The sequence below is a fragment of the Aulonocara sp. 'chitande type north' Nkhata Bay genome, linkage group LG6 (genome assembly GCF_057382095.1).
Source record: "Aulonocara sp. 'chitande type north' Nkhata Bay isolate Kocher_YH1m ecotype deep benthic linkage group LG6, A_spYH_male_GT1.1, whole genome shotgun sequence".
Lineage (NCBI taxonomy): Eukaryota > Metazoa > Chordata > Actinopteri > Cichliformes > Cichlidae > Aulonocara > Aulonocara sp. 'chitande type north' Nkhata Bay.
The window spans coordinates 20,381,505-20,407,073 of NC_141349.1; the positions used below are offsets into that span (position 1 = coordinate 20,381,505).

The 25,569-nt window shown below is 43.2% G+C and overlaps 1 protein-coding gene across 3 annotated transcripts in view; it reads right to left on the minus strand.

Moving 5' to 3' along the window:
- cntln (centlein, centrosomal protein) overlaps positions 1-25,569 on the minus strand; it is a 92,395-nt gene that overhangs the window by 18,261 nt on the left and 48,565 nt on the right. For all 3 annotated transcript variants that reach the window (XM_086295503.1, XM_086295501.1, XM_086295502.1), the window contains 10 exons: positions 22,492-22,589; positions 21,065-21,594; positions 17,360-17,441; positions 15,293-15,374; positions 14,679-14,947; positions 11,133-11,354; positions 9,650-9,747; positions 6,784-6,910; positions 6,363-6,500; positions 5,508-5,693 (listed from right to left, as the gene is read on the minus strand). In XM_086295503.1, coding sequence (XP_086151629.1) covers positions 5,508-5,693; positions 6,363-6,500; positions 6,784-6,910; positions 9,650-9,747; positions 11,133-11,354; positions 14,679-14,947; positions 15,293-15,374; positions 17,360-17,441; positions 21,065-21,594; positions 22,492-22,589 — 1,832 coding nt within the window. The remainder of the gene's footprint in view (positions 1-5,507; positions 5,694-6,362; positions 6,501-6,783; positions 6,911-9,649; positions 9,748-11,132; positions 11,355-14,678; positions 14,948-15,292; positions 15,375-17,359; positions 17,442-21,064; positions 21,595-22,491; positions 22,590-25,569) is intronic.

Below are 25,569 nucleotides of genomic sequence, written 5' to 3' on the forward strand. Positions count from 1 at the left end.
TTGTTGCCCTGTCGATTGAAAGCTGAGGGAACAGAGCTTTGATATCAAACGCACCCCAAGTTTTGCTAAATTCTCCACAGACAGAGAATCATGCATCAGAGAGAGAAAGACAGGGAGCTACTGAAAATACAGCCATTCATTTATTTATTTGCTTTCTGAATGTCTCACAGTACAACAGGGCAGCATAACACTGTTAATAATTAAGCTACGAACGGCTGTTTCAAATGGTGCCCAAGTGAAAGGCAAGCGAGACGAGGAAGGCCTGCGATGGCACAGTTGTCGGGCACTAAATGGGAGTTTGCTCTAAATACAGAGGGACAATTAAATGTTAAAACTGCCACTGTACACGAGAAAGTCAATAAAGTAAACTCCCCTTTGCTTCATTTTGAGCTTATTGATCGAGGCAATAATCTTCTGTATCATTCCCTTGTAAGCCCGCTGAAAAGCTGACCTTGGAATAGATGGTCAGATGAGGGAAAGCTAGAGACAGGAGAACTTGCAGTACACAAAACAAAATAAAAAAGAAACACAAAGTACAACTTCCTCTTGGACGGCAGAAAACACAAGCAGGCAAACAAGAAGCGCGGGGCACGTACACCGACACAAACCTAAGTACAAACACAGAAAGCACTCAAGGGCTTTAAAGTAACACTGGTAATCACACATGAGCAGCGCTGAATTGCGCAAAAAATCTCCACTTTTCCGTTTTCATTTTACACAGGTGCACCAGGTGCAGTTTACAAAACTAGAAGTGGTCCCTGCTGGAGACTGCTGAGAGAGTAGTTAAAGGCTTGCAGTTGACATAATGCTTCTGGTCTATTAGCAAAACACTGAACATTCAGAAATACAAAGGGAATGTCTTTAAGGAAGATCATAATGTAGTAAATTCATTCAAATGAAAAAAATTAAGTTTAAATGTTTCGGGGAAAAGTTAAAAAGTGAAAGTGTGAGGTGTCAGTACAGATTCACCAGTTGCACTTCTAGAAAACAGTGTGACAAAGTCTTGATTAAACTTCAAAATGCAGCATTAGTGAATTATTTTCACAAGCATCCATCCATTCATCCATCCATCCTCTTAATTGCTTATCCAATTTAGGGTCGCTCGGAGGCTGGAGCCTATCCCAGCTGTCACACGGAGAGAGGCGGAGTAGCTCTGTGATATACTGGATAGGCTGCCAGTACATCGCAGGTCTCAACACCGTGTTAACCCCTGTACCTCTGTGCCGTCACAATTGCTTCTACTTTCATATGGATATAAATATTCAAGATGATGAACAGAAGACATAAACACTAGTTATTAAGGAAGCCAGCTTCAGTTCATTTAGGTCATCTTAGCTCTATTCAGCCTTAGGGAATATGCAGCTCATTAACTAACAGTTGGACATCCTATTCTTATATTTACAGCCCAATAGACATTCACTCATTAGTCAAGGGTTAAATTCAATTGCCGTAAATATTGTGTGTGGAATCATCCAGAAGGAGATTAAGGGGTGACTTTATCACTCATTTTGACTCTGGGAGAGATGGCTGGGACTGGCGAATGCAAGCGTTCACACATACAAGCTTTTGAAATACACAGATGGAAAAATGTGTGTGTGTGTGTGTGTTTATTAAGAGGTCTTAGCCTGGCGAGTACCACAAACAGTATGGCCAGAGGGCCAATTTAGACAGGACGAGGATCAGGGCATGGAGATGTGGATCAAATGAGCAGCTAAAAGATATCCTCTTTGATAATAAACTACCACTGAATTAGCATTTACACACATGAGCACACAATGGGCCCTTTATAAATAAAAAGAACAGAGCAAGAGGAGAAATGCTCTAATTTTGTTGGATCATCTACCCACTGATAATAGCAACTGCTGTTTAGCAGTTTATTGCATACCCTATGAGCCTGAATGAGGTTGCGGAAGTCTGTTTCACAGAATATGAAAGTCATATGTGGCTCTCACATCTCTTGTTATGAATAGTTTTGATGTCCTGCATCTCTGAGCCTGACAGCATTTTAAAGTAATTAAAAAACACACATCTATATAAAAAAAAAAATAGGGGATGTAGGGATGACTGGCCAAAAATTGTACTTTTTGTACTCTGCAAGAGAAAAAACTCCTCTGTGTTTGTGTATTGTGGAGCAGTCACTACATGCAGGGCCACTGTTTAGCAGTTCAAGAGCAGTGCTTACAGCCTGGGGCGTGCACAGGGGCCAAAAGGGTTTGCTGGCACACAATAAAGAAATACACACACACACACACACACACACACACACACACACACACACACACACACACACACACAAATCGCACAGGTACAAAGAACAAAAAAAAAAACAAGCTCATAAAGGCACACAGACACATCTATACACACACACACACTCTCACACACATGTGCAGCCCTCCGGTCCTGATCAATACATGACAAGAGTAAATCTCCTCCGGACGTCAGGCAGTCCAATCAAAGGGCTTGGTGTTCTTATAGGGGATCACAAGAGCCAGGGGGAGACAAACAATGATGTGAATCCTCAACAACACCACAATGGCCCCAACAGCTCAGGGTTATGGGAATGGAGGAGACCAGTAACACAAGCATGAACTGTGTTTTTATGCACATCTATATGTGCAAGCGTTTGCATGTGATGCAACTTCTCTTTGCATGCAGGCAGGTCTTCTGCACTACACGAATGTGTATGTGTGTGTAGGCAGTAAATTTACACAAGAGGAAAGGGTGAAGGCTTAGCTGCGTAAAAGAAATCACAGTTTGCAAAAATGGGAAGAAAAAGTTAAAAATTCTGTTTTTCTTGCTTGTAAGGACAAAAACGATACAAAATTGCAACTGAACTGTGGCAATAATCTTGCACGAGATTTATGTGTGTGCAAAAATACTGCACCTCTATCAATCTCTGGCAAGCCCTTTCTTCCTTTGACAGACAGGCGTCAGCTGAACAGAACTGATGGGTAGTCTTTATCAGTCTCTGGCAGACACACACATAGACTGACACAAACACTGAAACACACCTCAAGGTGATGGATTAGGTCTAGACAAAGACAATGGCGCCTGTTCCCAGTGAGCATGCAGTATTCTTAGAGTGGTGGCCTGCACTGACGCAATGTTCCAGTTTTATTCATCCATCTTCTGACACTTATGGAGAGCTGGGTGTGGTGATGTCAGGCCAAGTAAGGTAGTGTTAACGGTCTTTCTGGTCTTGGAACTTTGCGAGGCCTTTGTGGGCCAAGTGGGGTCTCCAATTCCAGCAGGGTATTGTGGGTATTCTTCCAGCTGAAAATGCCCAGAATAACTGAACAGAGAGGGGTCCAATAGAAACCTCAACTATCTCGAGTGGCTTGTTTTATTTTCAACAAGTATGAGTTTTATACCACGATGCTCTGCTAATCAGCTCACCAGTTTTAGTTAGTTCTTGGGTTGAATCCTTGACAGGTGTTCTTCTGAATACAAACAATAAGCATCTTTCCCCACAAGCAAAGCATTACACCAGGGGTAGTCCATGGAGATCCCAGACTCTGCCCTGAAATCTTTGAATCTGGGATCAATAAATATTACTATATAAATAAGTGCTGAAGGATTTTCTTCCTACACCATTAATCTATTGTTAATGTTAACATGTCATCCTCTTATCTGAATTTCATTTTATTTAATTTAATAAGGGTACAGTACTCTGTTTTTGGTAACCATTGTCCATATGTAAATATGTAAAAATTGTGTATGTATCTGTTCTGTGTCTTGTTTACTGTTTGTTTGTATATGTGTCTTTCTCGCTGCTGTTACACCCAAATTTCCCTTTGTGGGACAATTAAAGGATTATTCTATTCTGTTCTATTAACAGCTAAGTTGGTGTGTTGAAGGTTTTAAAATCCAACTAAATACATAGATTGTCACCAATTTAGCATCTGACCGAGACTTGTGTACTGATGCAATCTCCTCCTCTGTTCCTGAGTTAATACTGAATTGAATAATGGCCAGAAAACGATTTCTCCAGAAAGCAGGTGACCGTTGACCTTTGAATAATAAATGTCATCAAGTCATGTTTTCATCCTTTCAAACATCTGTGTGAAACTTCATCCTGTTTACTGTAATAATTGCAGACATTTTTCCAGCTGCATACACCTCGACCTTGGACGTCCAACATGTAATCGGTTCATCCTCGATTCCAAGTGAAAGTGAAGAGATATATCGAGCTCACGAGAATGGGCGGGATGGACAGACACTGAGAAAACACAATGCCCCCAGCCATGACTGTTGCCAGTGCAGAAGAAATAAAAGTGTGACTCAATCCACTCGCATACAGTGTTATTCACTGTACGCATGTACAAGGGCAAAAAACTGGAAGGCTTCAGATTTATCTTCATTCTTTTCTTATAATCAAGAGATTTTAATAACCAAATCTTCTCTTGTAATTATGATGCATTTGCTAGTCATATTTAAGCAAAAGGTCCCCATCATATTTTCCTCCTTGTGTGCATCCAGCACACTCATTTGTACGTTATCAACAGTTTATGTTGATATATTGTTCTCTGTTGTTTCTCAGAAGTGCTAATGACTGGCCTAGCATAAAACATTTGTTAGTCTGCAGGTGCTAGAGACTAGAAAAGTGTGTTAAATATCAAATAGGATCCCAGGGTAGACATGCGAAATAGTTATCTTGTCACATGAATAGCCAAGCTCAGTAAGTGGATGACCTGTCCTGTATAGAGATTCTGCCTAACTAATGCAGGGAAATTGTTCAGTCAGTCGTTTTGACATAGACATCGCCCCCTCTGTTCATGTTGTTGCCTAAGTCCTTATTTTTGAGAAAATGTAAGTATTGCGACACAGTTGAGACCCCTTTGCAGGTGCTGTGCATACAGGTGATGAATTGGAATTTATGGCCCAGCAGTAGTGCAATCACTGTCAGCTGGCAGCCCGGGGAAGGCATGTCTGCCTGCAGAAACCATCTGTTGCCAGATGGAAGCTGTGTACAAAACATGTGGTACAATGGGTCTGTGGGCCACTCTTGTTTGTGCTGTCGCTGGTCCGCCAGCCAGCCACAGAGACATCAAAATCATAACAGAGAAGAGCTGAAGTGAAGTCAGGTGTTAAAAACAATGAAAAGTGTCCACTGCAGCCACGTTCTGTGCTTTCCATGCTGTGTTTTTAAAACAGTTATTCTGCTCCCGTTGATGTCCGCCACCGCTCCCTGCTCTATACTGGCAACAATGGTCAACCAATCAACATTTGGCACACACTCATGTCATCTGCTTCCAGCGGGTCTATGTTTTAACAAAGAGGCGACACTGATGCAGTTCTTTTAAAAATTTACATGGATCCTTGTACCATATCCTCAAAATTAAACTTTTGAAAAATAAAAATGCAACACTAGTTTTCCAATTCAAGTTATAGAAAGAGAACTTGCAAACACACCAAAGCATAGGCTACTGATTTAAGATGAGAAAGATGTTTTGAGTATACAAACTCTGGACTTTTGGGTTTTAATCCCTTATTCTTTTACACAGTACCTTGATAAAAGAATGTAGCTGCTCCAGTTGGGAGTAGGCCTGGCCTAGCTGCCTCTGAACCCTTTCCAAGGCATGGGAGCTCTGCTGGGTCAACCCCTCCATTTGCTCAGTGGCTGTCTGTTCCAGTGCAGCCAAAGCCTGTTCACCAGCTCCCACACGAGCCTGTAGGGCATGCATGCGCTGTTCCTGTGAAGAAAAAGAGCATGCAGAAGTGGTCAGCTGAAAGCAAACAATCTTTTTTTGTTATAGGGGAAAAAAAAGCAGAAAGTCCACACTGGTCTATGAGACATTTGTGGAAATTGCTTTCAAGCCCCTGTGTGTAGGATTTTGACATTTATGACTTTGGTGTCTCCTTGTGACTTACTGATTTTCAAGTTGGTATTACCACAACTAAATATATAATAAGACTATCTAATATTACCAGAACTATAAATGCCATCTAAGACAATAAACTCCAACTCTGTTTTTTCACTTTTGAATTTTAATGTTTAATGTGATGTCGTTCACTGTCAGAAATCCAGTGATAATAGGCTGTTAAAGTAAAAACATAAAATATTAACCTTTTTTGATGTTATGTAAGAAAAGGGCTTAAACTTTATAGCTGGATATGATGTACGTGGATAGAAGTGGCATTTTCACAAATTCTAAAACTTTTCTTTTGACTAACAATTGCATAACTTAAAAACATGATCCAATATCATATTCTATACCCTGCTTTTGAAGAGAATTCATCTGTGATTGTTTACAGGGCTGCTTAGGAAAAAAAAGATTATCCGAACTGTACTGTAGTCCAACTTTGCAAATGTTACATAAAACACAATTTTTGTGAAAACTGAGTGCGTGTCAGCTTCCAACCTTTTTTTCCAAGTCCTCTTTCAGTTTTGCACAGGAGGCCTCGTACTGGCTTTTCTCTGTTGTTGCCACATTCAGCCTTCTCTTCAGGGATTCGATTAGGGCCTTTCTGTTGCTGGCCTCCTCTGATAAAGTCTTCACCTGTTTAAAAAAAAAAAAGAAGCTGAACAAGGACGTAGTGCAACTGCATTTCTCTTTTAAAGGAGATAATCACATCATATATTCACCTAAAGTTCCATTCAAATCACCTTAGCAACCATGTTTTCTGTAACTACACTTAACGGCACTGAAATATTTTCCCGTTAGTCTTCCAGGAGACAAATCTTTGGACTATGGGAAATGCTGAGTATGACAATGCCCATTTTTCCCCTGTCACTCTGCTGAAGAGCCTCAAAATAATGCAATGATGAGCCGTGATGAGCACCTTCTTTTCTAGCTCCTCCACCTGTCCCCGGTAACTTTTCTCCATTTCCTGCAGGAACTTGAGTCGTGTCTTCAGGTCCTCCACCAGCTGCCTTTTCATGTTCACATCTCGCTCTGTGTGGCTCAGCCTAAAAACATACACAAATGAAGGCAAATACCAACATATGGCATAACGCCTAAATTACTCTTCACAGATAGCTACACAGGCACAGCCTCTGCATCGCAGACAAACACAGACACACATACGCACGGAGACAGATACAAAGAACACACACGCAAAGCTGGCAGGCACAGTGTCCCCGTGCAGTACATCAGGCATGACAGCTCATTATGACAACTAAATACACTGGCATGCTGCTTGGGTAAGTGGAGAGGGGGGTGAAATAGGGATGCATATATAATTCTAACTGGCATATATTAGAACAAGTGCTCTGGCAGGGAATGCCGCACTAAGCGTGACAGGGGAGTCCTCTTTGACAAACGGCATTTTGAATCAGCAGCGACACTACTTGAAAGCCTAATCAAGCACTTAAATGTTTATTATTTTCAGCTCAGCGTTGCACCAATCATATAAAAACACATTGGCCGGGGGGAGCTTGGCTTGAGAAAGACGTATTATGAAGGGAATACGCTCTAAGAAATGTTGTTTGTTCGTGTGCTGTGCCGGCGATACTTCCCTAAAGAGAAGTAGCGTGTACGTACTGTAAGCAGTTAGCGTCTTAACTGTAACAAAACACACGCGACTTGTCACTTCCTATTTCAATAACCTGCAATACTGACATGATTAATATTCCCACATTCTGCAGCGACACCCCGGTTTAAATGGTCTCAGTACGTTAGCATGTTTTATTCTGTTTTCATAAGAGGCAAATAAAAGCTATTTTCATGGTTGTCTGCACCTTGGGGAATTGGAACAAATAGAATAAAGATCATAAGGATGCAGTTAATTAAATGGTTTTTGCTGTATTTTTCTATATCAAAGATGTAGTAGATCTCTTAGCTCCCACATGCATCATGGCTTGTGTGTTTTAAATAAACAGATGACGCAATGCAAGAGCAAATGCTTTCATGTAAGTAAATGTCCCTGCCTCCCTAGGTGGATGAGTGCCTGAGGGCAGACTGGTTAAATAAATGTGAGCTTGTCCTATTGGAGTGACATTAAATTAAATGAGAGAGGAGTCTAGCCTGGGGACTTTGTTGGGGGGGGCGAGTAGCGCTAGCTGGTTACCCCATGGATTTGGCCATTAATGAGAAAACCCATATTGAACCTTTCAGATGACTGTCTGGTGTTGACTTAAAGAGTGAGAGCAGCAATAAGAGCCCCACCAGCTCCCTCTGCCCCAATGCTAATGGCAATTAGATCGACAACATTTATTTTAGATGTTCTTCTTCTACACCCCAAAAAGAATAGAGGATAAAAAAGAATGAAGGATATATAGAGCTTCTGCTGGAGCGTGTGATCTCTATTTATGAGTGTTAGTGGAAAGAGAGAAAGAGAGCCTCAAACTATATCCCGATCACTCACACGTTTGTTCCCTTTGTTCTGTGCTTGTTGGCAATATTGTTCATCAAACATGCGTGTATTGTAATGATAACAGTCAGTGGTCTGAAGTACGTGTTCGTAAGAGTGAGCGCGAGCGCACATTTCTGTGTATGTTGTTAAGAATAAAGTGCGGGTGGACGTTTCATGTGGCTGATAGACAACAGGGCTAAAGATGAAAGAAGCAGCTTCATAAATAAGGCAGGGCCATAGTGCCGGATATTGACTGAGGACATGCCGGTGTACTTTGAAATTCATTTCTTTTTTTTACCCCCCCCTTCTCTTCTTTTAGGCGAAGCAGCCTTGCTCCCTGTGTGTGTGCTGAAATGTATATTTCAGAGACGTCTAGACATGTCTTTCATTCTGAGAAGGGGTCCCTCCATGGAGGCAAATGGAGTGGTAGGCTAGAAGATACGGCAAGTTATGTGTGCGTATGCGTGAGTGAGTGTGTGACAAGAGCTGGAGGAGGCTGTCGCAGAAACGCAGCTGAGGGATGTTTGCTCTGCCTGGCTGTGATCCTCGCTGCTTTGGTCACACACACAAACACATATCCGCTGTGATTGTACACATGCCCTGGATGCATTATTGAGAATGGCAGGCAGAGGACACGGCATACCAGACAAAGAGAACAAGAGGGAGGAAAGCCAAGTTGTTCTTTGTACGTTTTTCTCAGTTCAAATATGGGATCCGTAATGCAGAGTGATGATATGTGCCTTGTAAGTTCAAACCATGACTGTTTCCCTAAGTGAATTGTTTATAGCCATATGCATTATGACTATGTAATGCATGCGGGGCGCTACAGTAGGTGAACCATGCAACTCACTGGGGCTTGTGGCCCACAGGCCAGAGTGATGCTGTGTGGGTTTTAGTGTCATGGGCCAAAATGGTCCCTCCTGCGGCACGCAAACAATCAATACGCTGCTTTGATCAGCATTCCACATCGGCTACCCACGTAAGCAACACCACACCGCATGACACAAAAACCACTCACATGCACACGCGCAAACAACACACACACACACGCTCAATATAACATGCATAATTTCACAAATGATTCACAGACACAGGAGCATGTACAGTATAAGGGAAGTGAGGCAGACAACAGAGCTGCCACATGGTGGAATCAAACACTACAGATGAGAGCTGCAGAGGATGTGCAAACATGCAGACAAGGAGAGATTGAGAGACAGACAGACAGAGAGGTCTGCAGGTATAAAAAAAAAAAAAAAAAGAAAAGTAGGAAAAATACGAGCTGGACTGCAGACAACAGTAAGAAACACAAAAAGGAGGAAGTAGCACTAATGAAGACAAAAGGTGGGAAACTAACTTATCCTGCAGCTGGCAGAGTTTGTCCTCCTTCTCCTGGAGCTGGCCTCGCAGGGCTTTGTTAGCCGCCACCTGCCTCGTGACCTCCGCACTTGCACTCTGGGGGAAGGGCACACAGTGTGTGTGTGTGTTTGTTAATGTGTCTGAATGTGCATGTGACTGGGGGGTAGGGAAGGTTTTCACGACACAGCTGATGACAGGTCAAACACAGCATGCCTCCTCATTATAGTTACAGTGGGAGGGTGGAAGGTGCTAAAAGAGGTTAAGAGGAAAACTGTGTTATTTAAAGTGGATAAGGGGAGTAATTAGTAAAAAATAACAATTTATAGACCTGGAGGGGTGAATTTATTTCAGTCAGGAATGTGAATAAAGAAAAAGACCAACAGACAAGTACAACAAGGGGAAAAAAACTGAATACTAACAATAAAAATAAATAAATTGACCTGCTAATGATCAAACATCCTGTAACCTAGAATATTAAACTGTAAATAATAACCTTTTGTGTTTTACTCTTTTCTTTATGAGTAACAAAGATGTAAGGCTCACGGTGACAGGTCGGCTTCTGATTATAAGCATGATGGATATCTGAACCTGCAAGTTCACTTTGGTTTAAAGGGCCCTTGTCTCTTGTGGGAACTGCTCCCAGTAGAAACACTTGACAACGTACTCGCTCAGCGCACGCACCCCCACGGAGCATCCCTCGCCTCTCCCTTTCGCTGTCACCTGACATGACTTTCTCAGGCGTGTGTGACGACAGCGGCAATCTGCGTGGTGACACTGACGAGCAGGCTGCTGAGAGGGTGATAATACTGTGGTACCACTCACACCTCATTCCCTCTGATGTAGGGCATGTCTCTGCTGTTATTCCCCATTTCTCATCTTTCTGACAGGCACTCCGAAATAAGATCAAATGACAGGAAATGCTAATTCACGCTGAAATCAAACGTAATATCAAGTGATGTTAAGTGTAAGCTGAAAGGCACCAGAATTTGTTGTTTTTTTGAGAATCAAGCACAACTTGAAAGTAAAACCTTGACAGAGTTTCTGTTGAGAGTTTTTAAACTCCTCGAGGAGGGCAAGTGCTTCAAACCAGTGAAATGTTAAAGTGACTCAGAAATAGTGATGTAAATATATGTGAAATTCAGTACTGTTAACATGGTAAGTAACAGAATGAAAGACAGAAAATTCCAACTAAAAAGTGCAAAAGAATTAAGAAATTTTCATATTGCCTGATTTACCACAGCACAGTAGAAAGTGGAAGTAGTCTTTCTCTAGATACATTTTTTCAGTCCTTTACCACTGATACTCCCAAAGTTTTCCTTGTTATTCGTGGTATTCTCGAGCACTCAAGCTTCTTAGTGCACAAAATTGGAAGAGAACAACATCTTTAATACCATCCTCCTATTAGCAGATTTACCTCATAAGGCATGCACAATGAAAAAACACAACCGTGAGGGCAATTCATTAACTCTAGAACTGCTAACCTTAAGTTTGGCTTGAAGTTGTTTGACCTCAGCCTCCAGGGCTTGGAGGGCAGGGTTAGCCGGGGCAGGTATGGTTCTGCACTGGCAGGAGCACTCTACGTTCGCTGGTGCTGTTGGTGGTATTGTAGTTTGCGGGGGGAATTTGATCTGCTTCCACTGCTTCAACTCCATCTCCAAAACCTTTTTCTGCTGCTGCACACCAGCCAGGTCAGAGGTCAGCTTCTGCGGGTTTGACCGACAGACAGAATTGGTTAGCTAGGCTGGTGATGATGCCGCAACTGGAAGCAAAAGTTTGGTGCACTGCTATTAAAAAAAACAAAGAAACACAGATTTGTGTTATTGGATGGTGAGGGCGAAAAAGTAACAGGCGACTGATATACTGCTACATGAGCTGATAAGCTTTATATCAAACCAAAAGCCTTTTTTTTTCTCCCTTATAATGCAGACCTAATTTACTGCTGTAAGAAGGCAGAGTTCCTCTGACTAACATAGATCTTTATATTAAATCCACTCCTCACAAATATAATAAATGCAAAGACAGAATAAACACAATTTGTTTAAAATACTGTATGTGTTATCCACGGGTGAGCTGCAAGCTCTCCTTTAATATCTTGTCTGCGATAAAACGTCTTTTTTATGCTAATTAGGAGACAAATGATGCTGTTGCCTGGTCAATAGAGCCTAATTCTCACTGTAATTGGCATGCATAATATAGCCATCATGCAGCACACTTTGGAAAAGAGGTAGATCAAGTATTTAGTCAGTAGTTGAGTCTGGATTGATGAAGAATAACGCAACTAACTGAATGCATACAATTTACAGTGACTCTGTGATTCAGAATGCTATGTGAGATTAAAAACTTTAAACCACATGCATGTGCCGGAGAAAAGCAAAAATCCGGTTGTTTCTTATAAGAAAGTATGGACCACAAACCTATTGCTGTGAGTTTGAATCAGTGCTGTCACAATTAGCTGATTTGGTATCATATCAAACATGAATGGTTAATGGCACAAACAGGAGACGTGATACATGAAGATATGCGCTCCACACATAGGGTAAATGTTGGAGCACACACCGAGGCGTGCGCACACACCCAAGTGAAACCACAGAATCCCATGGGTTTGCTCTCTGCTCCGCATACACGGAGGTTATTGATATCTGGTTGCTGGCTGACACCTTTTAATAGAATCCCTCCTGTTTTAGGTTTCCTTCTCTCTGTTGAAGATGCACATGCCACATCCACAGGGAGGGTGGGAGGAGAGCAGGACGAGCACAAAATAAAAGCGGGGCTGTGGCCCCAGTGGCAATAGTGCAGGAATTAAGAGAGGCATTGATGAGGCTTCCAGTAAGACAAGCTTTGATTTCACAGGCCATTTTCAGCCCTGGTGAGAGATGACACTGAGGCAGGCGTGATATACTGGTAGCTCCATTAGGCCAGGAGAGAGGACGCCGGTCTCTCTTTCCTGTGAGCAGTGGTCTCACTGATGCTGTTCCTTTAGTAGCTAAAAGGAATTTTTAAACATGAATAAACCACTGAAACACTAAGATTGTCTTACTGCATCAATTTCTTAATTACGCAATCATTCTTCTGGCCAGACTTCTTGTGCAATAGGTTTTATTAATTATTAATTTAAATAAAGTTTGGAGCTTTGCTTTCTTAGTTCATTAAATTTGTAGAGATAATCCTGTGATAATCCCTGCCCCAAAAACATTAAAGGAGGGAAGGCAACTCCACACTTTGAGTGGGGATGACACAGTGTGCCACAAAGTAAAGCATCTGTGGAATTGATGACAGTCTAAGGAAGGCTTATCCAAGCAACAAAATGATTCTGTAGTTGGATGCTATGCAATACTCAAGGATTTCAATAAAAGTTAGACTTGCCTGTAGTAGGATGCACTGTGAGTTTTTAAGTTACGTTATGCCACGTTGAAGGGCGACTTTAAGGTTTTTACACACTGCGTCAATTTTTTCTTGTAATCTAGCTGACTGCCTGTTTCTCTGGGCACATTATTGCATTATAACCAGATGCATTATCAGCAATTGAATGTAATGTTATTTTCACAGCTGGAAATCATACTGAAAACCTAAAAAAGAAAAGTTTTAACCAAACCACGTGTTCCAGTTAGGCTGAAATATCATATACATTGCATGAATCTGAGTAGTTGTTGAAAGGAAATACAAATACAGTTAAGAATACATTTACATCCCAGAGTTCACGTGCAACCAAACACACAGAAGTGGAGAGGGGAAGCAAGAATGGAAAAAAAACGAGAAGATATGACTTAATAATGGAAGGAGGGAAGGAAAGGAGCAACAAGAGAAGGACAGAATGGCGAAGGATCAGGAGACAGAGCAACACAAACAAGTTTCTGTGAAACTGCCATGCTACTTCTCACATGATGGCCCCTGTGGAGGCTGTCCTAAGCCAATTACAAGCAGAGAGTTTTAGTTAGAGAGTTGGCCAGGACCGGTTGGAACAAGCCCAAAGTCCATCACCTCTTGGCCTTTGCAGAGAGGGCAACAAGACCTAGCTTTGGCCAGTCAGTCGGCTCCAACTTTCTCAGGTGGAGTGGCATTAATACTGCAGGAGGAAAGAGGAAACAAACAGGAAGACAACAATTCCCTCTCTGTCCACTCATTCACACAACAGTGTGTGTACATGTGTGCCTTTACTGCTGTGCCTGAGTCTAAGGTCTCGTTGGACTTCAGCAATCAGATGCCTCGGTGGGTGCAGAAGGGCCACTTCCCAGGTAGCAACACTATGAAGGCTGCACTCTGGCCCGTGTGTGCAAGTGCAATATACTCCATCGGTACTATTCCACAGTAAGTGAAAAGTAAATATACGGACATACAGACAAGAACACATACACCTAATCAAGAGTCCAGTGGGCCTTTGCTGGCTGCTGCTGTGTCTGAATCCACCAAAAGAAGTTTCTGCCTGCCAGATTAACGACTCTGTCTGTCAAGGTGTTGCTGTGTGTGTGTGTCTGTGTGTTTGTGTGTCTGTGTATGTACATAAGTTGATGTGTACAAGGAGCACCTGGCAGGAAAGATACTGTTTAGGGGCCAAAGCTCTTGGTGTTTTATTTACACTCTTTACCAAGTCTAAGAGTTTTTTACCTGGAGGCACGTACTAAATAACTAAAAGGTGTGTGGCACTGGATGTAGTCACCTTGAGTGTATGTGTGTGTGCGTCTGCGAACACGACTGCTCATATTTGGAGAAAAGTAACTGCTGGTGACAAAGATTGTTGTGGAGAACTGGCTCGCTGAAACATTCAGCAGGAGGAGACAATGGCAGAGTCAGAGAGAGAAAGAGCGTGTGAGATTCTCCTCCTCTCTACTGCCCTGTGGTTCTGACCTCCACAGACAAGGGTAGGCCTGTCAGCCACACTTATTAAGCATGATAAGGGCATGCTACTGCTTCACTCTCAGCCCCAAGAAAATACAAAAGAAAGACAAAGATGGGGGAAAAAAAGAGAAACTTCCTAACACTTACAACTGGCTCGTCTCCCTTAACTCGTCTCCCAGCTTTTCCCAAGTTACCTGCGTGAGCTGCTTGCTGCTGCACAGCTTCTCAGTGAGGGAGTTGAGCTGTGCTGTGATCATCTCATTGGCCCTTTGTAGATCTCTGGCTGAAAGCATAGCATCTTTCCTGGCACTTCGCAGTATGTCAACGTGACGCTGTAGAGACTCGATGCGCTGCTGCAGAGAAGAGGAGGAGCAGCGCTGGGTCTTCACAAGCATCCTCTTCCTCCTCTGCCGACTTTTCTCTCCTCTTGTCCCGTGGTCCCACGGCTCACACTGTTTATCGTCTAACAGGAGGAAGTACACGCAGCCGCCTCAGAGTTGACAAGTGCACAGAAAACCTCAAAATCCCAATTTAGAAGCTACTGCTGAGATTTAACAGGCGTGCATCTTTGTGTATGCAAAAGTGGAAGCTGTGATGGATTTAACAACCTGAATAATTAACATTTTCCATTTTTAACCAATTCAGATGTGCCGAGTTATGGGGGGAAAAAACGAAGCTTGTTAACTTCTCGGATACTTGTTTCTTATCGACAGCATGTAAATACACTGAGTGTTCTATCTGCTTCAATTAAAAGTTGATTAGATTTCTGTAATCCAGCATGGGTTCACAAAAGGAAAACTTGTGCTACCTCGGGCCAGAACGTCGGGTTGTTTTCTGTGAGATTCTGCCGCTGGTGCTTCTGTGTTTGAGATCGGCGACCACCTGTAGGACTGAAAGAACAGAAAACCCAGTGACAATGAAGAAAAGCAGCCGTTTAATGTAACACAACAGTTGACATGCTGCTCTTCCTAAGATGCAGCTCATAACGACACCATGATCACAGAGTGTGCGCAGCTTAACGCAACGAGACAAATCACCCAGTGCTTTAATAATTCACCTGAGCATGTTCAACCGACTCCAACTTGAACACCTCTCAGCACAGATATTACTTCTGACAGATGCTTGCAAATGCCGCCTTTGTTCAATCACCAACTGAAAGCCCTGATTCACTCCTACGGTGTGACGGGTGTGTGTGAGAGTGTAGTCGTTTGTACGCAAAAGTGTGTACGCATGTGTGTTCGTGACAACTCCCAACTGCACCATCATTTGTAGTGACATCAAAGAAAGGGCCCCCCTACCTCACTCCTTGCTCTCTGCCTACATTCTTTGTATGGGGGACAGGTAGGATTTGATCAGTGCCAGTTTTGATCATGCATGCAGAGAGGAAAGGGTAGATGAACCCTTTGGTTTGTGACATACTACGTTGCGCGGGGCTTGGGCTGTCAAAGCGATGAACCCAGAAGGAGCTGATGGGCACATTTAGAGGATCAGGACTGGGGAAACTAAAGGGGATCTGAGATAAGGGCCCTGACAGCTCCCAGGTTATATTCACAACAACCATCTCTTCTCTACTTTCTACTTTGCTTCGGTGCTGCTGAAACGAGAAAAAGAGGAGAAGAGAAGAGGCAGCACATCTTTAAGGCCCCTCTCTTTCTCTCTTCGTCTCTCCTCTTGACGGACTTTTCTCTCAAGGGTTTGGATCTGCCATGTAGCACTGTGAAGAGGTTTGATGTGGACAAGTGCAAGGGTCCAGGCCTAATGATTTCGTGGTGTGCATTCACAAAGGCTTCCTCAGTCACAAGACTAGGAAAGTCTTTGTGAATGTAGACATAAAGCGATAGCCAGTTAAAAATGAATAGTACAGCACGGCTCAAACAACACAAAAAGTAGTTACAGAGGCCCTAAGAATTATTTATGCAGACATTAAACTGTATATAAAAGATGGATGGATAGCCACTGAGACGTCACTCCACTGCTTTGCAGGCTACTATTTCAGGATGGAGTTACAAAGTTATTACATAATGTTAGAACTGCAGGGCCAGTTTTGTAAGTAGGATGCAACAATAATTTAATAAAGAGTGATGATAACTTTGGCTAGCAAAAACAAAACAAAAGAACAAAAAACAGCTAGCTGATACACAGTTTGTTTTTGTTTTTTTGTTTTTTTTAGTACAACTAAATGTTGGTGATACCTATCTTTGTTGTCACAGACAGAGGAAATAGACTAAAACTCTTTTTTTGTATCAGGCTGTAAGCCTTTTGTAAAACATCCCTTGAGTGGGCATTTGAAGAATTGCAGTTTTCGATCACTTCTGAATTACCTATAGTGTTACCTACACCGTCTACATATTATTTGATAAGTATTACTTTTTTCCATTGAAAAACATACAAATTTGAAAATGTTGGTTCAAACTCTAATCAGTATTTACAGAGGAGCTCAGGAGAGAGGTACAACAGTGGGTGTCCAAAGACATGTGCAAAACATGGTAGAGGCTCTTTCATGGTTTGTCGTCCTCAGAGCCAGGAAATGCACATTAAACAGCAAACGTCCAAAAAAGAGCTCCTTCAAGAGGCCTGGAGAACTATTCCTGAAGACTACGTAAAGAAATGACAAGCTTGTCTGAGAGAATTATTAAAAATATGCTGAAATTTACACTCATATTTAGGACCAAGGAGACATTGTATACTAAGACCTTCATTAATTGAATTCACTTGTAGGCAGTTTCATTTAAAGGCTGAATATTCACACAAACCCAAGTAAAATGTTAATCCGTACAAAAAAGCAGTGAGCAGGAAACAGCTGACGCTTACTTCTAACTGTATCTTTATTCCTTTTTTAAGTCCAAAAACAATTAAAAGACAAGGGCAGACCAACCTGTCTATTAGTGTGCTGTCTGTGAGGCACCGTCCCCGAGGGCAGGCTGTTGAGACTGTCCGAGTACTCCTCTGCACTGTCACTGTAGAGAAAGGTGAAGTCTATTACAGACTAGAAGTTGAACCGACAACCCTGGTTCTGAAAGTACCACCCTTGGACAAAAATCCAATTTACCTTTTATGGTTGATTTAGTTGACATCAAGCAAAAATATGTGCATCTCGGCCCCCTCCTTCAAACAGAAAATCAATGTCCCATCCAATTTCTGAGCTGGAAGTGTAAATGTGTGTGTAAATTAAGTGAAAAGCTGCAGTGTCTGGTGCTGTTTGTGAATGCATCAACATGTATGAGAGCGGCTGTGGCCTTCATTAGCCCTCTGTGTGTGACAGACATGTATGAGAGGCACGGCTGAGCGGAGCCAAGCAAAGTTGCATCTGATGGACGCACGGTAAGGGCTTCCTGAGAGACACACACACACATGCACACAGGTTTATTGACAGTGACCTTTGACGTGAAGGTGGAAGCCAGTGACATTTACGCTGGCGGGTTTATTAAGGTGGGGTCTGGGAGAAGCAGTGGAGGTAAAGACCACAGAGAGAGGATCTAACTGGAACGTGACAAGCCTGGGGGCTAGTTAGGGTTAAAACCAGCCTGGAAGGGGCACAGGGACTTTGCTAAAGATTACGAATCACCAACACTAACACCAGGGTTGCGTGCATCGACTTGGTGATGACAGCAAATAGATCCAACTTAAATTTAGTATTATTAATGGAGTTCTTAATTGTGTCTGCAGTCTAACTAGTTGTTCCCTAGTTCCTCTTTAAGACACACCATATATATATTTACAGTACATGGTGCTTCCACTCTATATGTGAGGACATGTCTAAGCTTTTACATGCTGAGTCCAAACCTGTGTGGAGCAAATACAGATAACCTGTTATGTAGAAACATAATGACAGCAGATGCTTACACTGAGGAAATGAGAGCATCCAAGGGGTGTAAGGGGTGGATCTCACCAAGAACTGAGCAGATACAGTATGCATGCCCCTACAGTAGTAACCTGTCAATCACAGGCAGGTAGGCACAGCCTAAAGCATACTCTGCTGGTCTGTCTTACTCTACATGGGGCTGTATTTTACAAAATGACCATCATGTTAATTTTGGATGTGAACCATAAAAAATTTACTGTGCTCATGAATCCAGAGAGACAATTGGACTTCTTTTTGCAATCAGAGCAGTCGCCTCCTGCTGGCCTTTAGGAATAATGTATTTTCTAAGGCACTTGTACGTTTTTAAGACCCAAGATTAGCTTTGTCTACTCCAAGGATGTCAAATTCATTTTACATTGTGAGCCACATACAGGCTTTGATCTTAAGTAGGCCAAACTAGTGAAATTCCCCTTTCTGTCACAGTAAGCATATTCAACTACACATTTAATCCAGGTAATATTTTAATATAAGAAAAAGAAGTGCAATCTCAACAGTATTAAAATAAATCTGTAAGCACTACTCTTTGGGCTTAAATAAATATGTAGCCCATGCCCAGAATATCCTGTTATTATAAAACAAAGTTTTTGTTAATTCACAGAAAATGCTCTTTTAATAATAATTACTACTGTTCTTTAAAATTGTCTTTAAAATGATTATTTAGCAGGTAGTGAAAGAACAGGGACTATTAATTAATTATTTTGGTGTTGTGTGAATGGCTATGGGTGATTTCTTTGTCAGGATGAAAAGCTGTAAAACGTCTGAAAATACAGTAAAAAAAAAAGGCAAAATTGATCCTCCTCTTCACATTCTTCAAAGCCGTCCGGTGGGCCACATTATATGCCGGACCAATTCTGGCCTCCGAGCCTTATGTTTGACATCCCTGATCTACTCTTATGCTACTGTTTTATTTAAAGGAATGTTCTCTTATGTTCTCAATCACAGCAAATCCCTCCAGTAGCGTTTTTAAACTCTGGTACCTTGAGAGAAAATTAATGTTTGCCATCTTTGATATTATCCTTATCCATAATTTGTGGCCCAATCATCCGAAATGTACTGTCCTGCAGCCCTGATCAAGAGTTTATATAACACGAAAATACATATCCTTTATTCCTTCTAGCATAACTGAATGATTGAGTCTGTTACCTGCTTGCTCTTTTTCTTTCCTGCTTAGCAGCAAAACTGCTGATCTGCTTAAATTGGTCAGCTGCCTCTAGCAGTTCAAAACTTGAGAGCAGGTGCCAGAGGCAGCGAGAAAAATAAGGTGGGGGGAAAAAAAACAAAGACTTGTCAGTAGCCTTAACGAGTCTGACATCTTTATTTGGTGCTATTTAGGCCAAAGCTCCTTAGGCAGAAATACTGTACCTTCCAGGAATGTCAACCAGACATAGACAGCATTTGTGAAGAGGACCCCTAGAAGATACGAGGCACAGAAGGCTTTACAGTAGCAAATCAGTTGACAGGTGCCTTAAATAAGACAACATCTCAGTTTAGGTCCCTTCTTCAAAAATCCACTTAGATCCTCCTCTCAGGTAAAGCGTTTATTAGACTGCTGCTTATTAGCCACATGGAGTGGTATTAGGAAAGCAGGGCATAGCTGCACCCAGTCCCCGTTAAACGGCCTCATGCGGATAGAGCTGGGGTGGATTAGAGTCTGATGAATTAGTCGGTGAAGAGGTAGTGAGTTAGGAGGGCTGAGCTAGAGAGCGTGTAGAGCAAGGCATACCGGGAGAGAAAGAGAAGGGAAATAAATATCAGCGAGTGTTTGAAATCAAATCATTTCAGCCATCACTCAATAGATGTTGGCTCAGTGGCTTTTTTGCATAAAACATACATGAAATAATTACTGTCGATGGTTCTTAATTTAGAGGGTGTTAAACAGCTTGTAGACATCTGGTACTGATCCGAGTAGGGTCATTCAAAATTCATCTAACCAAATTAAGGCGAGGAGCTAAGGAGAGGAGTGTGGGATGGAAAGGAAGCGTATGTGTGTATGTCTATGTGTGTGTGTTGGGAGGGGGCAATGGGGTGGCTGGAGGAAAAAAAGAGCAGCACACACACACACATACATTTGTGAACCGACATGCCACAAGATAACTAACATAACTAGACGCAAGGTGGGCTTCATATAGGAGTGTGTCTGTGTGTGTGTGTTTGGGAGGAGGGGGTGGACTGGGTCCTTGCAGGGGGATCCTTAGTGCTGTCGATGGGGGGTAGTAAATATGCAAAGAACGAGTAAATTAAATCAAACTGCCAAACTGTCAATTTCGGGGTAGCGTGACTAGTGCATGAAAATGGCATCACTGGAAGGTATCAAGGCTTTGGCGGCCCCTTATCCCTGGGCTTTTCTGGCATCGGTTCAACTTTGTGTAGAGAGGTGGCTAATTTTGCATGCAAATTTCAGTCAATAAGCTCCAAGCGAGGCGTCCCATGATATTTCAAAGGATCTGACAGTAGTTTCCCCCCCTCCTCTCTCCTTCTCTCTATCATTCTTGCTCACATTCTTCTTTTGGCTCCTGAATACCAACTAGACAGACAATGAAATTCAATCACCCATTTGCTTACGCTTTGCAAATGCACGTTGTCCCCTCGATGCTGCTGCTGCTACCCCCCCCCCCCCATCTATTCAGCCAGCCCATCCTCTCTGCCCAAACACCTAAAAATAATGAGAGGGGGTGTGTGAGAATATGTGCGTCAGTGCGCGTGCATGTGTATCATTACCTTTCTACGCTCATGTCCTCCCACTCGTCTTTAGCGGCACTGGAGCTTGGCCCTTGCCAGCTGATGGCTTGATTGGCGCTGACTCTTTGGTGGCTGCGCTGCCGTAGCAGACCTCTGTGCCTGGTTGTTTTGAATTTGACCTTGCTGCTAATGCTGTTAGCGATCCCACCTGCCCGCATCGGTCCTGCAGCACGATTTCTATAGAAGTCCTTAGCTGCTCTGAGAATCCCCAGCTCCTGTCTCAGCTTCAGCAACTGCTGATGAAGCTTTGTAGCCTCTTTCTGAGATGAGGCCAGCTGTACTTCTAGAGCCTTGACCTCACTACAGTGCTGCTCCTCCTGAGCCACGGCCTGCGCATGGGCTGCCTTTTCACGAGCAGCTTCTTGAGTTCTTTGATGATCCAAAGAGGCTTGGAGTTTGCGGCAGTTGTGGGCCAAGTCTTCGTTGACTTCGAGTAGCTGCTCTTTTTCATCTTTCAGCCTTTCTGTCTGCTCCTCCATGCTTATCATTCTTTGCTCCAGTTGATCAATCTGAAAAGAAAAAAAACATACATGGGGCTTCTGTGCTACAAAATAATCAATTTTGGCTTATATATCTGTAGTTTTTTTTTTTTTTTTCGTTTTTAAAACCCCCCAGAAATACTTATTCTTGGACTGCTAGTGACAAAATAACAACCTGCTCTATAGTATTAATATTAGTAAGATTCAATGAGAAAGACCATATCGTGATTTACTAGTTTTCCTCTCCACTGATATTTTCCCAAGTGCGTAATTACAGTTTGCTGTGTGGGTGGGGGGCGGAGAGGGGAGCAATACCGTCGTCCCCAGTCAAACACGGTTATGGACATCTGACTTGCACCCCGTTACCCTGATCACCTTTAACTACGCTGCAACCATGAGCACTTAGTCTATTTGTTAGATCTTTGGTGGAGACTGTTTAAGAGAACAGTGGATGCCTGCTGGGTTTGTGCCTCCAGGCAATTTTTCCCTTTTATTTGGTTCTCTCTCTGCCTGCTGGTGAAGCCTGGTACCCTTCAAACAAAATTAGACGGCTATCCCCACTCCTGATGATTTACTGCCATGAAAGCTGAAGGGGTGGGGGAACATATAAGCTCATGCAAGCAGGGTTTTAAATGTGTGTGTGAGTGTGAGCGTAAAACATGCCTCCAAACCTATGAAATCTACGTTAAATCAACTAGTATTTTCTGGGATACACAAATTATATTTGGCAATTTATAGACTGTCTAGTTGATACTGTGCTTGGAAATTACTACATGACCCTTCTCCAATGCATACGAACACCGTTAAACTATCCTTGAAAGAGCAAAATCAAAAATTTCTGAGAGCTGCCATGCTGAACTTATGGCTGTGTTGGATTTCCTTTATAGGCAGTGACAAAGAACACCCCATGACGGCATAGTGCTGTACCTTTTTCAATAACTGCTCCATTCGACCTGAAAGAAGAGAAGGCTTTTTCGGAGTGCTGCTTTTGACCTGGTGCTCCTCAACCATTTTGTGAAGTAATTCTGCAAAGAAGAACAAAGCTCGCTATTGTGACACTTTGTGTCAAATTCAAGCTGCTCAATCAATAGAATAATTATAAAAAGGGTACATTTAAATCAATTAGCATTAGTAAGGTCTAATTTCCTTCCTGAGGTTCAGTGTCTTTTTTCCTTTTTGTCAATCAAATCTGAAAAATCCCTAACGCTGTTTTCATGTGGACTTGGAATTTTCACTGCAAAAAACACCTTTGGTTTCAAAAATCTTACACAGCCCTTTAACTTCAGATTAATAGAAAGGTGTTTTATTTAATAGTCCACCGGGAAATAGGAAAACAGGGCTCAGAAGTGCAGGCGGGTGTATACTATATGCAACCTCTCTCTGGGGACCTAAAACAAACGAAGAGAAGTGCTTGAATCCCTTGTGAATACACAGCCCCAGGCTGCACTGCTTTGTAGTCCACTGTGTTTCCCCAAAGGACTTCTAATCTCCACAGACAAACATGCAGCTTTATTCTGGGAAATTCAATAGTGGCCCTGGCAAACATATGATTTAGACTTTATGATAACAACAGAAAGCATGCAAGAGTGCAAGTGCTTAGGCATTTGATGCATGTGTATTCATGAACACATCTAACACAATCTAACAGACCTCTGTCACTGCTACCTACCCAGTATCTACCTGCTGAAGTACAAACAACTTCCCTGCCTACGTATATGCGAAGGGCAACACAAAACTTGAGGTTACTCTATTCCGTAACCCCCGTTCTCTGATAACATGAGTGAGGTGTCTCACTATGGGGAACGCTCTCTCAGCGTTGTCCTCAGAAGCCTCTATATCATTACTGGTGATCTGGTGAGACACCTCACTCATGTTATCAGAGAACGGGGGTTACGGAGTAGAGTAACCTCAAGTTCTCTTTCAAACATTAGTTTCGGTGTCTCACTATGGGATATGCAGACTCCCGTATTGCCAGATAAGCCCATCTGAACGACTGACTGCCCACTTAGGAGGTCTCGTGGGGCCCCACAGTGTGGGCTAGAGTTGGTGCAGTGACATCCAACCTGTAAAACCTTGCAAAGGTCAAAGGTGAAGCCCAGCTCGCCACTGCACATATCTCTTCTATAGAGACGCCCCTAAAAAGGGCCCAAGAGGTTGCCATCCCTCTAGTCGGGGGGGAGAAGAAGCTGGAATAAGCCAATTGGATCGCCTCAACAATCCAGTGGGAAATGCGTTGTTTGCTAATGGGCTTGCCAAGATGTGGTTTAGCCCAGGAAACAAACAGCTGATCCGACCTCCTGAAAGCCTTCGTTCTCTCTCTATAGGTACATAAAGCCCTAACTGGACAGAGAGCATGTAGGCGCTCCTGTTCAGGGGACGAGAAAGGAGGAGGGCAAAAAATTTCCAGCTCCAATGGGATGCATTGGAGATAAGGATTTTTGGGCACAAAGGCCGGATTTGGCCTGAGTGTGACTCTAGAGTTATCCCGCGTGAATCAGGTGCACTCTTTGTGTACTGACAGCGCATGAATATCACTGACACGTTTCGCAGATGCGAGAGCCAGGAGCAATGCAGTTTTCAAAGACAGGATTTTTATTTCCACCTGGTTTAGTGGTTCAAATGGTGGCTGTGAAACTGCCCCCAGCACGAGGGATAAATCCCACGTGGGAACGAGAGGTTTAGACACTGGGTGGAGCCGTTGTGCCCCTTTCATGAAACGGCAGACTAGCGGGTGATGGCTCACTGGGCCATCCACGAAGCCCACATGGCAGGCTTAAATGGCTGCTAGATATACTTTAATTGTGGAAAAGGCCTTTCCTTTATCTAACAGTTCTTGGAGAAAGGAGAGACTTTCCACACCATTCCTCAAATACCCTCCACTTGTTCTCATACTATGATCTTGTGGAGAGGGCTCTAACACTCTGTATAGTGGCTATAACACCCCTGGGGAGTCCTGCTGTACTCAGATTCAACCTCTCACGGGCCAAGCCCACAGGGCGAGGAGCTCGGGGTGAGGGTGAAAAATCTCCCCCCTGGCTTGGGAGACTAGTTCTCGTCGGAGAGGGAGAGCCCAAGGTTCGCTCCACAAGACGGGCATAATCTCCGCTAACCAATGGGACCTCGTCCACCTTGGGGCGATCAATATCATTGTTAGCCCTCTCTCTCTCACTCTGGTTAGAGTGGGAAAAATTAAGGCCAGTGGAGGGAACGCATAAAGCAGAGCTTGTGGCCAGTTGTGAGCTACCCCTAGTGGAGCCTCCTGGTCCCTCTGGGAGAAATACAGTGGACACTGAGCGTTCTCCCTCGAGGCAAACAGATCGACCTGTGGGTGGCCAAAGCGGGTCCAGATTTGGGTCACCACATGTGGGTGCACGGTCCAGTCCCCGTACTGCGGGTTTCCCCTGGACATTAAGTCTGCTCCCAAGTTCAGAGCTCCTGGAATGTGAGTAGCTCTCAGTGACAACAGATTGATGCTGATCCACATTATCAGTCTGCGAGCCAGCATGTGCAAAGGACGGGACCGTAACCCGCCCGCAAAGCGCAGGAATTTTCTGTGAGGCGGGTAAATAGGGATGTGAAAATATGCGTCCTTCAGGTCTATTGATGTAAACCAATCGCCTGGGCGCACTACATGCAGCAGAGTGGTGGTCGTCAACATCCTGAATTTGTATGACCTCAGATGCTGATTCAGAGCCCGTAGGTCCAGTATCGGACGTATTCCCCCTCCCTTCTTGGGCCTACGGGAAAATACTTTGAGTAAAAGCCGCATTGGCTCTGCTCCTGGGGTATTTCTCGTACTGCTCCCTTTGATAGCAAGGTAGTTATTTCTTCTTGCAGGATCCTGGCTGATTCGCCTTTTGCAAGAGAGAAAATCACTCTGTGAAATCTGGGAGGGGTGGTTGCGAATTGTAAACGATAGCCTCACCCTAATGTCCTCACAACCCATTCTGGCGCAGCGAGAGCTCGCCATCTCTCTATTCTTGCTGACAGCGGCCCCAAAGACAG